Source organism: Archocentrus centrarchus, chromosome 20 (genome assembly GCF_007364275.1).
Source record: "Archocentrus centrarchus isolate MPI-CPG fArcCen1 chromosome 20, fArcCen1, whole genome shotgun sequence".
In the NCBI taxonomy this organism is placed as follows: Eukaryota; Metazoa; Chordata; class Actinopteri; order Cichliformes; family Cichlidae; genus Archocentrus; species Archocentrus centrarchus.
This window is the reverse complement of record NC_044365.1, coordinates 27,225,188-27,242,637: the sequence shown is the minus strand read 5'-3', so window position 1 is coordinate 27,242,637 and position 17,450 is coordinate 27,225,188. Positions and strand designations below refer to the sequence as shown.

Sequence of the window (17,450 nt, the reverse complement as noted above, 5' to 3'; positions counted from 1 at the left end):
TTTTCGTGTTAGATTAAAAAGAAAAAGACACGCTGTAAAAAGAGGAGTAAATCAGGTGGCAGAGTCCTATAGCTTGCACCTTCAAGAGTGTCACTCACCTTGCTGATGGATGCAGTGACGGAGGATGAGTTGGCAGCACGCCTGAAGCTCTGACTGTCTTACCAGCACAAGTGGAACCTAATATTTCAGAGTCATGACACGTCCAGGGTGTGTGCTAAGAAAAGGAATCCCTCAAAGCTCCAGCTGATCTCTGCTTTTGCTGAAATTCCTTGGAAAAGCAGGATTATGGGAAGCGGAGGAATGTGTCCTTGGATTAAGGAACATTCTTGTCCCATGAAAGAGGAAAGTCTGAGCAGCAGAAAATCACAGAGCACTTCACTTTTGGAACATCGCTGTAAACAGGAGACAAACAAAAATATCACAACTGAATATTTTCATTGTTCAGTAAGGTGTGACTCGAGGCCAACATGCTGGAATAAGTTTCATGCCATTCTGGGAACTGTTGGAGTACAGTACGGCGTTGAGCCCAGTCCCGTACAGTAATTTCCCTTTTTTTTCTCTCGTGGCCCCTGCATGGCTATCTACCAAAATCAAGCATGCATCTCAGCTGCAGTTAAGTAATCCTTGGCAGAGTTTGGCTATTGTCATAAAAAAAAAAATTGAAATTTCACACATATTATGTGGTGTAATAGCAAACAGGGACCTGGGATTTTTCTGGGAATATCATGAGCGAGCAGAGAAAGTATGAATCAAAAACCTTAAGAGAAATTGTGCCCATTCAAGTTTTTCCAAAACTTTGGTTGCACTGGTGCCAAAAATCAATTTCTATTCTGTGTGAGTGTGGTCCAAAATAAACCTTTCTTTAAAACCTCCCATGGTATCTCAACAGAAACACTTCTTTTAATGCCCGGAGCAATCTCCCTCTCTCCCTCTGCTCTCAAGCTCAGTCTTCATATCCCATCATGATTGATATACACCAAGACGCAAAGGAAATGCAAACACAGCCAAGATGCACAGTAAAAAAATAAACAAAATTGTGATACTATGAGAATGAAGATGATGCCTCCTTGCCTCTGCCACACCCATGTCATGCCAACGCTCCAGATGTCATGGGAACCAATAACAGCTGGGGCTGGTACACAGAGGCTGCGTGTGAAGCCCTCCTCCATCTGCAGAAACCCAATCCCTCTGTGAACGCAGCAAAGGATTAGACACTTTTGATAAGGTCCTCAAGACATTTCTAAAACACATCTGTGGGACCACAAACTGCAGGATTGTTTATTGAATATAGATATTTGTATTTGTTGCAGTGGATTGGACCTCAATCGGGGAATTTGCGCACTGCAGTAAGTTCAGCATATTTGAGGGGTTTCCTAAGTTTGGTAAAATTAATGCCCAAAGAGCCTTGGAGGAACTTCATTACATCTTTCACTATCATTGACAGTGATGAGCATTTAATTCACAGAGACTAATTTAATTAAGATTGCAAATGAGCAACTTCTGTCTTTAACAGTTTATACAAAGAGATGGAGTTGTGGTCTCACTGAGGTCATGGTCGCTTGGAGAAAAGGGTGGGAGGAGAAATGCTCAGAAAAAAAAAAAAACTGTACAGATGCCAAGTCCATGACACTTAAATTAGAGGGGTAGCTAAGCCATGTCTCTTTAGAGAGAGCTGTCTTTAGCTCATGCAGATGGTGCTGTAGTGTTGTCAAGCTTTGACATTTTAGGGCTTCTGGGGAAAATAAGTTATAGGGTTACCAAATGGGAATTTAAAAGGGGTGCTGACTTGCAGCCTCTCGTCATTTACTTCACTCTTGTCAACTGGAAGATTTTCGGTCAGTGCTGCGTCCAAGGTGCCACTTCTCTCTGTTTCCCCAGGCGCAGGTGGAGCAGCCATGTCCACTGGCTCTGCTGCAAGTGATGCTGAGGACGAGGAGACATGCCACAGAAGGACTACCACCCCCTTGGAGAACACCGCTCGGAAAGTCACCTGCTATAATCCCAGCCGGTATTCGGAGGAGGAGTTGGAAGATGAAGGTGTGGAGGGGAGGATCAAGCAGGAGCGCAGACTTTCCAAAGCGCTCCAGAGGGAAACGCGGCAATCACAGAGGAACGCGGCTAACGCCAGGGAGAGGGCAAGGATGAGAGTGCTGAGCAAAGCTTTCTCCAGACTGAAAACCAGCCTGCCCTGGGTTCCAGCGGACACCAAACTTTCCAAACTGGACACGCTTCGTCTTGCTTCTAGCTACATTTCCCACCTTAGGCAGCTTCTGCAGGATGACCGGTTCGAGAGCAGATTTGCACACCCAGTCAGTCTGGTACGGATGTCAAACTTTTACAGTCATGATAGAAATCAACTTTTTCTTTTATGCTTAAGCTTTCCTTTCAATTTAACTTTCAATATGGACCCTAATGTCATCTTTGTTGACATGACAGAATGCAGTATTTCCTAAAATAAAAATTTTCTTCATTAATTCTATTGTAATTCTGAGCATTAGTGTTGAGCGTTAAATTTTTTTAATTAATTGATTTTTTTTCACTAATTAATTTGTATTTTTTTTGTAACAGACTTGGCCATTTATGATGACAGGAAGATCAGAGGAGGACATCTCATCCACTATAAGACTTTGTGGAGCAACAGCATAGGCGACATGTCTTCATGCACCAGCTCAAGTTCTTTGACTGGAACCTGAAGAGAGCAAAAAGACATCTTTAAATAAACTACATCAGTTTGACCCTTAAACAATGACTTTGGATTCAAAACCATAATATTTTGTTGTGTGCATGTTTGCTGAAATCAGTATTAAGTCACATTTACACTGAGTGTAACATTTTATCTTCATTTATGCTTGATTTTTTATTTTTTTTTAAAAAGGCTGAATTTGGATTTAGCAAACCTCTTTAATACCTGTCATCTTATCAATCTGTGCACAGCACCATTCAACTGTTATATGGCCGAACACATTTTTCATACATTAAACAGTTTTGGCAGCTCAGCCTGTGCATGATATCCAGTCGCAGTCTGATTCTTTCATTCTGCACTATGAGTGAATTTTAAATTTAGCCATGCGTATGTATTCATGCATTAAAACCAAAGCACAGGTTGTATTCCAACTTAAAATACAGGGTGGGAAAACTGGTGGATGAGTTGGTACATCTGCAGAAGATGAACATCAGAAGGAGCTTAAGCTGCATCATTTGTATGTAATGAAAAGCAAATTATAAATTTGGGATATATGTGTGCCACTTGTGCAAAAATATGTGTTTTAGAAAGACATGAAAACTGTTTAATTATCGATTATCTGTCGTGCATGGACACATTTTTGACAGATGCACTGAAATCAAAAATGCTGCTATAAAGCTGGTGCAGATATTATACTTGTCACACACATATAGGCTCCATAATGATTTCTAAATGTAGCAAAATCTCCAGTTCTATCATAAAAGGTCAAAATAAGTGGCACCTCCAAAAAAAAAAGAAAAGAAAAAAGAAGCTAAATTTGTGGCAGTCCTGAGGTTAAAGGACTTGCTCCAAACCCTCAGCTCAGCCGCTTTGAGCTGCACCACATGACATCTCATTTCTGTCTGGAAATCTTGAGCAACACTCAATGCAAATTTTCATATTAATGTAAAAAAAAAAAAAAAAAAAAAAAAACCTTCAGAAAGCAGTGGTCATAAATTCAGTGAAAAACTAAAGGTCACTAGCAGAGTTCCCCAGTAACCTTCTGCACCCCACTATTCATTCCACATCCCTCTCGCACAAACACGCACTCATGCTTAGTTGGCAGAGAGAGACTGGATAACAGTGATCTCTTGATCCGGGAGTCCTTTTATCCAGTTAAACCCCTTAAAATGATGTGAGTACAGATGGGCTGAGATCCAAGCCAAGACAGTCTGGTGGGGCAGACTGACAAAACGGTTTAAATGAAAGAGAGAGGCGAGGATGAGTTTTCATCAGGTTCATGTAGAGTTGCAGCTGTTGCTGCGTTGGTGAGTTTCCCAGAACTCTGAACTGCTCTCCTGGGAGAAACCGACCGCTCTCTTGGACCCGGGCAGCTAATGAGCTGCCTTCTCACACTCACTCTGCCTCTGTTCTCGTACCATCTACTTAAAATGTGGCACCAGAGGAGAGCATCTTGTAAATGTCTGTTGCGCAACTTGACTGAACTGCAAATGAGGTGCCATTAATCAAAGCATGGCACGTCAACAAAATGCTGATTTGGGATTGGTCTGCATGTAGTGAGCAGTTCGTTTCCTGGGACTGAAGCTTTTTGTTTTCCACAGACCTAATAATTTCTCTCAGTTTATGGCAACATTGGCTAGAGTAAGTGATGACTCTGCTGCTAATCAGACGCAAGCCACGTTTGAGCTCATGCATTTTGTAAATGTTACATGAGTGACATCTAGTGGCGAGGAATGTGAACAAAGTTTGAGGAAACCATGTTACTAACGCGTTCATGAGTTTAATTTAATCATATTTGTGATAGAAAAAAAAGATTTAAATGTATATTTTAGATATAGTCCATTTCCATAACTTTGTAGACTGGAATAAGCTTCACTCGTGTACAGAAAAATCCATAATTTCTGTGTAATAACCCAATTTATTTATTTATTTAAATTTACAACCTTGCCGGCGCAACACTGAGCCATAATCATTTCTAGGTATAAGGACAATGTAGGGTTGTCACCACAGTTTGCTTCTTTAGGTCCCAAACATCAGAGAGCATTTCTGTATGTCACAGAGTAAAACCAGGCCTGTCAGTTGGAACATTAACAGTCATTGGGATCAGCTGCTTCAGTTTCTGCGTGCTAATTTTGTTCACGCTGGCACAGTGGGACACGTGGACTTTAAAAAGCCACTGTTAATATCGTAACATCTGCGGTTTAGCTGTTTTAAAGGAGCCAAAATATCTGCTGTGAAAAAAAAAAATCCTTTTAGATCAGAAAAAGGTGTTAAAGTTCAAAATAGGGCAACACAGAAAATATATTTCTAAAACTAAATCCAAGTGTGTAGAAGTCAATAAAAACTACCTGATTTTCAACTGTCTCTAATGTAATAAACCTCCGCTTTAACCCTCTATAGGGTACTCACTTAAATACTTTCAAACCTAAGTGTTCTCGTGGATATTAAAAAACTTCTTCTTTTGCGAAATTTTCCCCCACAAATTTTCCTTGTTGTATTGCAAATCAGGCTTTGCAATATAAAGTCATTCATGGTTAAAAATCCATGGATTTAAGGTAAACTATGGATTGATATGAGTCAACTTTAGATCACTTCTTTTTTTTTTAACAATCGTGAATATTTATGTCCAGCAGAGGTCAGCACATCTTCACATAAGGCAACATGGTGACAACGGACTGAACCTCTGACTGCGCTCCTGTGCAGTGTTTTTAGAATGACATTAAATTTTTTTTCAGTGATATTTTGATATTTTTCCTACTCGCATGATCTCCATACTTAAATTTTACAACAAAAACACTTATTTGAATGAGAACACATAAGCAGCACATTTGCCCTCTTGCTTCTTGTATGCGTTCCACACTGAAATGTGTTTCTTCTTTGTCCTTATATTTTTTCTAATCTAATTTTTTAATTCAGTCTTAAATGAATTCAGGCTGAACACGCTGTTCTGATATAAAATTGCTTCATCAGCCATCAAAGCTCAACACAGTCCAGCTTTTTTTTTTTGTAGAAGAATTTCCATGAACAGGAAGGAACTATAAGTCCAAAGCCAACATAAGGGGGTTCAGTGAGGGTGTCTTTGTAGCTGCCCCCCAAAACACTATTTAGGTCTTAGAGGCTGCAGGATCCCAATCTACATGCTTTGAGCTTTTCATAACCACTTACAGCATGTTTGTTGGGCAGCATCGAGTTGGTCAGTCCTGCTAATGAGAACAGGGATATGCTAATCCCCAACGGTTTAAATCATGCCTAATGCTTCTCCGTGGGGAGATCAGTTCCTCTCCTGTGTCCAAGCTTTGTTTAGAAAACAAATTCTTTCCAGATATGAAAATTCTGATACTTGAACCTACAATTGTCAGCCTAAAAAAAGCAATTTGAGGTGATTTCTTTTCTAAAAATTGCAGTATTATTAATAATTAATATTATAATTTATTAGTTTTTAAGATAACAGCTGTATTCTCATTAGCTTTGATAGTATGCCTCTACTGAACAGCTCCATGAATATGCACATCTCAAGAATCACAAGTTTATAGACACTAGCAGTAAGTCAAGGATGGTGCTTTTGCTGGAGTGTCTTTGTGACGGATGTTTGTGTGTCTCTATGCATATTTTTGCAGGATCCATAAACTGCATATACAGTATGGCTGGGCCATTCAGTGTAAGTTTTAGCAAATGTTAATCAGGAGTACGCACGGGCTTTGTTGGGGACTCTCAAGGTGGACATGCAGTGAATGTTTAACATGAGGCTGGCACACTTTACTAAAGTGCCCAGCTTCTTCATTATTGAGAAGCATGTCACACTGTGCAACAGCACACTTTATTGTTACGTTTTTAAAAGATATTTGTGGTAATTTTGGAGCTGTTTCACATAAAAGCATACTAAACTTTTGTTTGTTGTCATTTCGTGTCATTTCAGTGAATTTCTTCTTTCATTTTCCTCTTTTTAACTGAAAGAAAAATATAAAATATCACTGGCATTTTCTGAACTGGGGGGGGGGTACTTGTTTTCTCTGGTGTGTAAGTGTGAAGTGGAGATAGAGGCGGACGTAGAGCGAGGCAATCTGTCTGGTGCACAAGACTTCCTGTTACTCTGTGGAGATGGCACACTCTTCTGTCAGATGATTGGGTTACAGCGCAGGGCCGGTAGACTCCTCTCAGGAGAGAATTGAGGCTCTGTGCGGCAGGATGAAGTGGACGCTCTGAAAGGGAAGGTCGATGCAAGCAAATAATAAAAGAGTAGAACAAGATGACAGAAAAGATGCGTAAACAAGGAAGGGTAAAGAGAGCTCAAGGTGGATTGACAAAACAACATCCACGCAAGCCTCGCGGCCCTCTCTTGGCCTCATTCACCATTGTCTTCCTAACTGGGTGACAGGACAGGAATATCAGTCCGGCACTCCTGCCTGTTGACTGGGAGAGTTGCTGAGCTTCTTGGGTGGTGTCCTGGTTCCAGTGTTCCTGCAAACAGGAGCCCAGAAGAAACAGATATTTGTGTTTGCTCTCGGGGCATGTGAAGCAGTCCAGGCCCTGTTTACAAGGACTGGGCGGTGCCCCCCAGGCGTATTATCTTGTCCTCACCTTTCTCTCTGACAAAGAGATTAACACCACCAGGGTTTTTTTCCATTGTGCTTGTTTTATGTCCACACTGACTGCACATTTTCTGCTATTGTCTCTGAGTTTCTGGTGAGGTGCACTCCGTGGTTTGCTCTGCAGACATGTACACTAGTATGGGCCATAAAAACTAAGGGAAAAATCATGTCACTTGTGCCCAATAATAGGTGTAAATACAATAAATAAATAAAACAATCCCACATGCAAACATTGCATTGAATGCTCTGTTTTTAAGAAATAAAATAATATTGAAAAAATATATAAATAATTTAAAGGACTGTAACTTAAACTAATGACCAGGAAAAGCTCCTTTTAAAGAACTGATTCATTTCCATCACTGGCATTAATGCGTAATTCTAACGAGGTCAGAAGTTTTTCTTTTGAAACAAGGATTCACACTAAAAACCTCTTCACTTGTCTGAGTAGCTTTCACACAGTCTGAGCTGGTTCCATCGCCATTCCAGTTCCCCCCTGGTGGCATATTCTCCCAGAGTTCATCTTCTGATATTACAAAGATGGCCACAACCTGACAATGGAGATAATATTTTCCTTTACAATGGCTCCCACTATCTGCTCAGGGCGAGGGCTCAGTAAGTAGCCCGGGTTTTCCCATCCCTGTCAGACAGAGGCCCAGCCCAGTGGAGAAATGAGTCCCCAGGTTGCTTAAAGGCCCAACCTGTCAGCAGTCCAGAGGGATTAGCCATTCACAACCTTCATATTGTTCTCGAGGCCACAATAGGCTGCATGGGGCCCGACCCTTTGTCATCAACTCTGTTGTGAACCTTTGCTGGGGCAACAAAAATGTAACACACCTGCAACTATGGATTAGAACTTTTTTTTTTTCACATTCCTCTCCTCTTGTTTTCTCTTGTCTTTTCTTCTTCTTCTTCTTTTTTTTTGTTTCCGGGCACATTGCCCATGGCTGTGCTGTCCAGATCAAAAGGCATCTTTAAGAGACAAGAAAACAAAATCCTTAATTCACTGTGGCACAGCAGAGAATACAGGCAAACTTATTTTATGTGAAATTACAAAAAAACCCCCCAAAAAACAAACATAATTTTAGTAGATATTGAAATCTTAAAATAATTTATATTCTTTCAAAAAACGACTCTAATTAAACCATTTACGTGCATTGAGTGTTTTTACGAGATCAAATAAATGTCAGGAAGGCTATCTTTTTCAGGCATCAGTCTTATTTTGACATCCCTGCATCACCTTTAACCTCAAGGAGAAAATATTCTGTCAAGCGTCTTTGACTGCCACATCCCAGCAACTAAATCCCAAATCCAACCTTTTTTTTTTTTTCCCTAAGAGCCTTGAACTTTTCATGACCACATCAGAAATCAAAGCGATTTCATGGTCATCATGCGGAACGTGATGTCCTAAAAAAAATGGGAATGGAATGAAATAGAAAGGAGACATTTATTGCAATATTTTCTTGTTTAATGCTTCTGAGGAGGGCTTAGCCTGCACAGGTGCAACGCCAAAGTTCAAAAAAAGAGAGATTAATATCTGAATTTTATGTTACTGTAGTAGTACATTAACAGAACAGTAAAGTATTTACATCTATTACTCATTTAAATGCTGGTAAAAGTTTTTCCTTTGTTAATATGGAGTTATGTAGCACAGGCAGACCTCCATCTGTGCGAACCGCATCATCGGCCACATGTTACTCAGGTCTGAGGGATTTTTTTACACTCTTTTTAACTTTGCGAATGCCTTTTTAGAAACATTTTTGATACTTTTTGAGAAAATAAAGTTACAGCATGCTTTCATTGATTTAACCTAGAAAATTGGGAAACTAACAAACCACTTACCATGCTCATGTTAACAGGCACACTGTCACAGATATGTCACAGAGGATGCAGTTGTTTGGATTTCTGTGTATTTGTGGCAAGTTTTTCAAAGGAAAAAATCAGAGGTTCGTGTTCCCTATAACCAAAGTGTTCACAATGAATAAATGTTAGAGACCTTCAATTAGGCACCATACATTTAGGATTAGTTTTATTATACAGCCACATCCAAATTGCTGGAGTGGGGATCATCATTACTGCACAAAACGGTCTCTATGGGTGAACCCCATCATACATAAGACACAGCTGACAGTGACACTTGCCCAGTTAACACTGTGTGATTGATTACCTGTGCATGTAAGCTCGCAAGTGCACGTGTGTGTGTGTGTGTGTGTGTGTGTGTGTGTGTGTGTGTGTGTGTGTGTGTGTGTGTGTGTGTGTGTGTATGAGATGTACGTGTGTCTATGTGAATGTGTGTGTTTCTGCACCCCCCCTCCCCAAGAGAGCCTCTGTGGCCGGATGGTGTATCAGATGGCACGTTAATTACTCAGCCTTCAAAAGGGGGCTGTCCTGGGTAGAAGTGAGTAGAGGACTGATGGCTGTGCGGTGGTCAGGAGAGGCTGCCCGTGGGGAAAAGGTGTGGAGATGAGGGGCACATGTGGAGATATACATGTGTATCGCCTCATCGTGCAGATGGGTGAGTGCTCGCACAGGTGAGCAGCGAGGTTATCATAACGAGAAGACAGATGTGAAAAACTGCCACGGCTCTCCTCTCTGTGCTGTTTCTTCTGGGAATGTGACTGAGCTGTGGCAATTTCTGTGACTAACACAATGCAGTTTATAGAGAGAACAAGATTTCTGTGGCTCACATAATCCCACGATAATTCCATATGATGTGTAAAGTGGTGGCTATTTTAAATAGCCACCACTTTAGCATTTATGTAATACATAAATGCTATTTATTAGCTTTAGAGATGGGCCTCTGAGGGCAATCAGATGATAAGAGTGTAAACCAACACAATGAAAGGTTGGAAAGCCAAAGCAGTTAGCTGAAAGATGCTGTGAGGAGCTCCTGGAAACAGGTGATAATTCTTTCAGTGGTTTTCAGCATAAGCAGAAACCTTTACCTTTTTGGTAAAAATGTTGATTTTAGCAGTTTTAACTTCTGTTTTTCTTTATAAATTTTTAAGCATGTGTTGTTGCTCTTGAGTGTGTGAGCGTGTGTGTGTGTGTGTGTGTTTGTGTGTGTGTGAGAGAGAGAGAGAGCAGGCCATAGCCAACAAACAGGAGGACAGTGGCGATGGACACCGGCCTTTGACCCCACCTGACCCTAACCATCCCCCTGGCTTTCAGTCTACCACCCCATCACACACATAGACAGAGCTTATAGTTCCCAAAGCCCTCTCAGCCCCCCTTCTTCTGTCGGCCAGATCAAAGACGCCGGGAGTTGAGAGGGACCTGACCCATGGGAGAGGTGGAGGATCCTGCTGTTTGGCTAGTCGGCGGTGTGGAAAGAGACAAACAGTCAGCTTCAAGGACAGCCAGAGACCCCCTCCCCCCTGGGTCTGATGGAGCCCTAAATCCATAGAGGTTTTTCAAGGCCACGCATGACAGAGGAGCCCGTTTGTTCTGTCGTCATAGAGAGACATGCTCACAGACTTGAAAAGACACACGATCAGTGTTTCTCTCACTATCTCTTCCTCCCTCGCGACAATGGAAAGACACTCACTCAGATGCTCTCACACACACTCTGTATCTCGGCTTTCTCTCGTCCTCTATCTGCGCATGCAGGTATCTTTTTGTCCTCCTATATTCTGGGCCTGTGACTCTGATTAATTGGTGCTGAATAATGGAGGCACATTGGGATGCCATGAAAGAACATTACATGAGCACTTGTCATTTTCTAATTCTCTGATCTGTATCAAAACTCAGATGCAGTCCGGCAAAAGTGATTAAACTGTATCTATGGAAAAGAATACATCATTGCATCCCTAACATTAAATAGTGAGAGGTGTATGTGCCACGCTCCTGCAGTAGTTCTGACTAAATGTTCAGATTTTGTAAAGACAGTCATGCATGCTCTAGTTTTTAATATCGTTATGAATCTTTCTTTCTTTGCTGCCTCAGCCTGTGGTTTTGATTAATCTGTGTGATAATGAAGACACGCCGCAAACCCTGGTGGGTGTGTAATCACCATAATCATTTAATAATTATGTTGTATTCATAAGGAGTGGATGTTTAATGATGTGTTTACTCACTTTATCCCCACTTGATTAGATCTAATAACACCTCAGTAATAGAGAGTTTGTTTTTTAAAAAAAAAATAATAATTACTTGCAACTCTAGTCGATTACTAATTGGCCCTTTTTTTTGGCACACTGAAATGTACAAACGGTGATGGCTCATTTGCATCTATATTGCAAACAAGAAAACTTAATGATATCTAATGTCAACAATCACAGGCTTGAGTTTCACAATCTCTCATAGCTGAGGACCGTAAAATACAGTTTTGCAGCATGAAATTTCCTTTGAAATCCCAGAGACACCTGATGCTTGTTTGAGCTACTTCATGAGTCTCATACTAGCCTTCTCCACATTTTTATTAAGCACCCTGCAATTTCAGACCCTATGTTCTCCTCTCTGCTTCCTCTGCCTCTGGTGTGCAACAAAAAGACACACCGCATTGCCGTTCACTGACTCCCTCACGCTTCTCTGTCTCTCCCCTTTCATTTACAAGGTGACAAAGCTCGCTGCAGTGTCTCTGTGCAGCTGGCATCTCCAGTAAACGGGGAGCTCCCATGCGATCTATCTGCATGGTGCTCATGTTATCTCCAGCGGGGGCATTTAAAGCTCTATGTCTTTTCCACATGGCCCAGACTAGTTTAATTACTCAGCTTTGCCTCAGCTGTAACTGTTGCACGCCCACCTCTCTGTCTGACTATGTGGGAACTAGAACGGAGGTGGACAGGGTCTAGAGCAAAGCTGCGTAACACTGTATGTAGTCATATAGTATGTTAACAAAAAGGCATCAAGTTGAACACTATAATGAAGGAATCCTGTGGCTCTGTCGACAGTGTGTGTGGGATTTGCTGGCATTTTGTTCAAATTTGTTCAGAGTGATCACACATGATGATTTCTGTCCTGGTGGGCATGGTGTCTTCTGGCATGACAGTGTTTCAATCCATAGGTCACAAGGGGTTACTGAATGGTTTGATGAGTTTAAAAATGATGTAAATAATTTGGTATGGCCTTCACAGTAAGCAGATGGGGCAGTGCACTTTCCACCACCACAGCCAAAACACTAAATGAAGTTTTTGGAGAATATTTGGAGAGAGCAGCCTTCCATCTCTCCAGCAGACTCCCTGAGACTCCAAGAATCAATGTGAAGATGCAGTGTTGGCCCAACATGTTACTAAGACACTTTACAGTTGTTTTCCCCTTATTTCTCTTCTCTTAAGAGTACAAGTACTTGGATTAGCTTTCCATAGACTTTATCTTCCTATAATAGGAATAAAATTATAATTCTCGTATTATTCTAGCTACTGTATAATCTATGATCTAAACATAAGTTTTACTGGAAACGTTAGATGCATACTGTGGGCATACATGCACAGAGGAGATCTAAACCCAAGCAAATAAATTCTGATTTGATTGAGTTTAATTTGAATAACTTTTAGGGGCCCAGAGAGGTTATTCCAATAATTCAACACCCATGTCTATGCCTTATAAAAAATAATGTCATTTGCCCTTACAAGAACTACCCAGTGTTGCGTTCATATGATACTGCCCGCTTGGCTCTGACTGTGTCAGGATTCTCTGGCTCTAAGCAGTGCGAGAAGCCGAGACATTGATAGGATCGGCTCGAATGACCTTTTCACTCCCCTCCTCTCTTTCCTCAAAACCCGCCCCACCCCCCCACCCCTTTCCCTCTTGGCACCGCCGGCGCTGGGTGGCACCCAAGAGCTGCTTGGCCTGAAGGGGTAGGATTACAACAACCAGGGCCTTGGCTCACATGTTTTAACAATTTCCTCCATTCTCTGCAAAATTATGCAAATATTTTAGTCCAGTTTCCTTGAGTCTGGAACACCAATTAAGAGTGTCTGTTTGGTTTTCATGACAGCTGTTGAGGAGACTTGAAGACAGGCAGGCCTTTTCACTGGAGGTGAAGGGCTCCCAGCAAGCAGGTCTGGACCCAGATGTAAGACATTCAGATACACAGGAGGCTGCACACAGGGAAGCGCTACTGATGAGGTGAGAGTGGAGCATAAAAAGCAGGAAAGTATTGAGATAAAGAGGTTGAAAATGAAGTCTGGGAGGTAGAAGACTAAAGCTGACAATGGAGAGAAAACATACAACAAAGACAAAAAGGAAGATATTAAGAAGATATTAAGAAAAAGTTGGATTGCAAAGGCATTGGCACATGAACTAGGGTAATTATTATTTTCCAAAGAAAATACAGATTTTAGAATAGCAGACCTTTGGCTTATACTTTATACTGCTTCATATTTTCACCTCCTGTCTCTGTCATGCCAAGCACAGGACAGCTTGACCTACGTTCTACAAAGTCCACTCTAGCTCTTCGGAAGTCCATCTTTGCTTTGAAGGAATGGTGGCTCAAGAAATTCTCCACCACGGTGAAGAATTTAATCGAGGGGATTGTGCCATCTGGATAAAAGTTCCCTGTGTTCTCTAAGGGGGGGTGGATTGAGGTTGTGGCATTAAAGTATCTCCCTCAGTTCAAAGGTGCGCACGAACGTGAGTCCAGAAGAGAGATTCATCTTGGTTAGGAGAAAACCTCTTGAAAGCAGGGCATGTAATTGCACTATGGGGCGTGACGGACCATATCGTTATTAAACGGTATTGTTAAAGGAAATAGGAGAAAGAGGTCAATTTTGATGTAAGTCACTTTATTGTGACATTTGATACGAGCCTGTCACAGATGCTGGAGATAGATTTAGGTTTAGCTTTGATGAGCTTATCAATCATTTTTAAAAAAAAAAAAAAAACAGCATGGAGCTGGATGTCATTTTGGGGAAGGAGGTATTTTATGTAATTTATGTGTTATTGCAGAGGAGAAAGGTCTGAAAACAATTTCAGACAAATACAGCTGTTTTATTACAACAGGATTTCCCTAATCATACCATAACAATTAAAACTTTTGAGGTCGCACAGATCTGACCAAATGTTTTTTTTTTAAATCCATCAACCAGCACCTTTACAGCATATAAATACACATTGTTTTACTCCATATAAAACTGAAGTGTATAACTAACAACTGTCAATTCAAAGAGGTCGCTGCTCTTAGCCAATATCTCCGTATAGCCTATCAGCTTCTTGTAAAACCCATTTTTTCATGCATACGCTATTGTATCAATACTGCGCTGCTATTATTTCTCTTATTAACTCTTAAGAGCAAGTCCAAGAAAGCAAATTTTACAAAATATGTTGAGTTTTTCAGACGCTCAGTAAGAAAAGGTGAAATGTGGCCTGTAACCTTGCATCACCTGCCATTTCTGTCCAGTCCTTTTGTCTCTCTCAGAATAATACCTTTTTAAAAATCTGTTTCTTCATCCTTTGCTCTCTAAAGTCCCCCTCATCCCCCTCAATATTTAGTCCCTCTGATTCCCCTGTTTCCAGACTCCCCTCTATGTGGCGTCTCCCAGAGTTCTTAGTGTGGCTAGGCCTTTTTGCTCCAGGTGGTCTACAGCCAGCCACCTGTGTTGTCTTTGTGGCCCTGTCATCTGTCTCCGGGCAGGCTTTGTGGGATTGCCAGTGTGAGGACAGGCCTGGTGAGCACCGATGATGGAGATAGTTCTTTCTGCCGCTGCTTCTCCCAGATTCTCACAGGACTCCAGTGTTGCTGGACACAAGGAGCAATGTTTACACCCCCAGCCAATACCAAAGAGAAATCCTGGGAAAATGTCTGACTTGTCTTCTTCCTTGTACATTGTAAGGGATAAGTCTAAATTATGATGTTCGGCCAAGGAATGGAGTCGCAAGTTTGCACATTTAAATTTGACATAACTGCATCTGTGTGTTTTTTGTTCTCTGTTGTGAAATGAAAAAAAAGAAAGAAAAAGAAATAAAGAAAATCTGACTCATAAGCTTTCTCAGCCATTGCCTTTCCATAACTCTTGTATACAGGTACTAAAATAACACAGCATCAGAAACACAAGCTGTAATGTGCTTTACCAGGCTAATGCAATTTTCTTAATTTCCAACTGAGAGAAACATGATTCAGCCATGGCGCCCATTTTTTTCTCTCTCTTTCTCTACATAACAGCACAGAATAAGAATCCAGCTGATGAGAAAAAGATTTGTAAAGTTTTATGTACAGCCATTCTGGTTTGTTTGATTTTTCTCGGCTAATAAATTAATAATTTATTAATTGTTTAATTGCCACTTGGCAGGTGGATGAATCAGATTAAAGAAATGTATTCAAACGGGCCTCAGAAAGCCATTAAAACCCAGAGAAATGATTGTTAGTCCATTTGCTAGTTTATCCCTTTGATCAGAACTGCCACACATTATGGGCTTTATGAAACTCTGATGAAACTTTGATGTGGCAAAAGTGATGTTAATTTACCGTACAGTCCACATAAAAGTAACCAGGAAGCACGTGATTTAGGAGAAAATATTCAACAAATAAACACAATACACTGATGACTGCTCTGAGGTCAAAGTTTAGCCACTTCTTTATTTACCATTACACCAGTGCATATGCTCAACATCCCAGGATCACACCCCCCCCCTCCATTTCCCCTCCGTTACATATTCAGAGTTTTATTTACTCCTCATCCGGAGGGGAGAGTGTTGATAAATGACGGCGCTGCGCCCTGGGACTCTCCTGTTTAAGGAGCGCCGAGGCGATTTATGAGCGCGCTCTTGCAGGCTTCACTGTGATTAATCGACGCCGTCCTCCGCGGCCACAGGCGGGGCAGGGGCAGCCGGCCCTTCACTGTTTGGATAGGGAGATAACATCAAAGCAGCCTGCTGCTTGTGTTAAGAAAATACTGCATTCTGGGTCAGCGCAAATGAATCCAGGAGGAGCCTGAAACTGTTTTTAATGGCATTCCCATCGATATATTATCACTCTGCTGAATTTGGGCGTAGAGGTCCTAAAATGACATTTGCAAATGTCTTTGTACCTTCAACCCCAGAGCTTCCTTGAGGCTATGCTTGACTTTGATGATCTAACTGTTTGTGGTATGCTGCATGTATGAATGATGGGTGAATGTGCTGTCAGTGAGAGTAGACATTACCAAAGGTGATTTCCCTTAATTACTAAGTAATAAATTAGTATTTTCCCAAAACTATGAATAATAAAAAGAAGAAGAAGAATTGGAGTAGTAATAAACACATCAGTTAAAGTTCCACACCTGCATTGTTGATCAAAGGTCACCGTGATGAGCTGGATGCTTCAGGGCTGCTCTCGCTGCAGCTCTTTTGATCTCTTTTCAAAATGACCCGTTCAAGGCTCGAAATCCCTCTTGACTCATATAGACTAAAAATAAGAGTTTGTCCTGGGGAAATGACACCCAGTGCTGAAATCTCTGCTCACTAATTTGCCCACACAGAGACGTAGCACAGCTGGTCAAACAAATCCACACATTAACCAGAAATGTTTAATTGCATTATGTTTTTGAATGCGACGAACACATTAGTCACGTCTCTTCTAAGGTATGCAACAAAGTAAAGCAATCCCTGCTAACTCCTCCTTTATTTCTTATCTCATTTACACATCAAAATAGTTTCTCTCCTTTCCCATTGTGAGAAAACCATACTCCTCAAGTCAACTGGGAATCGTTGGGCGAATTTCCGCTCTTTATTTTCTACTTCCAACTGCTTCCCGGAGTTCCTAAAAGGATGCCAATTTAGCTGAAATCAGGCTGAATTGAAAGGCGCACTGTTACCTGTCCGCTGGGGTAGAACCTCTGCGGTGGCTGCCCTTTCCCATGCTTCCACTGCAGGACCTTAACCACAGGCAGACAGAGGGGACACCTGTTTCCTCAGAGTGGTTGGCCGGCATCTGAAATCTTAGTGTCGGCCCTGCCTATTGAGAGTGGGCAGTGTGATAAGGCCCTCGCACTGTGATGGGGTGGAGGAAACCTGAGGAGAGAGCAGGAAAGGGGATGCCTATAGCCAGATGAATGGTGAGCTGGTGCAATTTGCCAAAACACAGTGCCTCCTTCCCCAAGACGATTACCCACACTTGCAATAGAAAAGCCTTTGTCTGGTATGAGTCCCCACTTATCTATTCTTTATCGTAATGCAAAGGGAATAATAGCCTACCTGTGCTGCAGTAAAGGACAAAGTTTAGTGCAAAAGGGAGGAGGTGAAATTTAATGTGTCTGTGGCGGCTG

At 41.5% G+C, this 17,450-nt stretch overlaps 1 protein-coding gene across 2 annotated transcripts; it reads left to right on the top strand.

The window, feature by feature from the left end:
* Nucleotides 1-1,227: 1,227 nt before the first annotated feature.
* Nucleotides 1,228-2,781, top strand: msc (musculin (activated B-cell factor-1)). 2 transcript variants are annotated; one of them, XM_030757146.1, is made up of 3 exons: nt 1,228-1,346; nt 1,879-2,318; nt 2,569-2,781. In XM_030757146.1, exons 2-3 carry the CDS (start codon nt 1,896-1,898, stop codon nt 2,644-2,646), a joined length of 501 nt encoding a protein of 166 aa, XP_030613006.1. In that variant the 5' UTR covers nt 1,228-1,346; nt 1,879-1,895; the 3' UTR covers nt 2,647-2,781. The 2 variants fall into 2 exon arrangements, with proteins under 2 accessions (XP_030613006.1, XP_030613005.1); XM_030757145.1 differs by lacking the exon at nt 1,228-1,346 and having other exon boundaries at nt 1,702-2,318.
* The last annotated feature ends 14,669 nt before the right edge of the window (nt 2,782-17,450 follow it).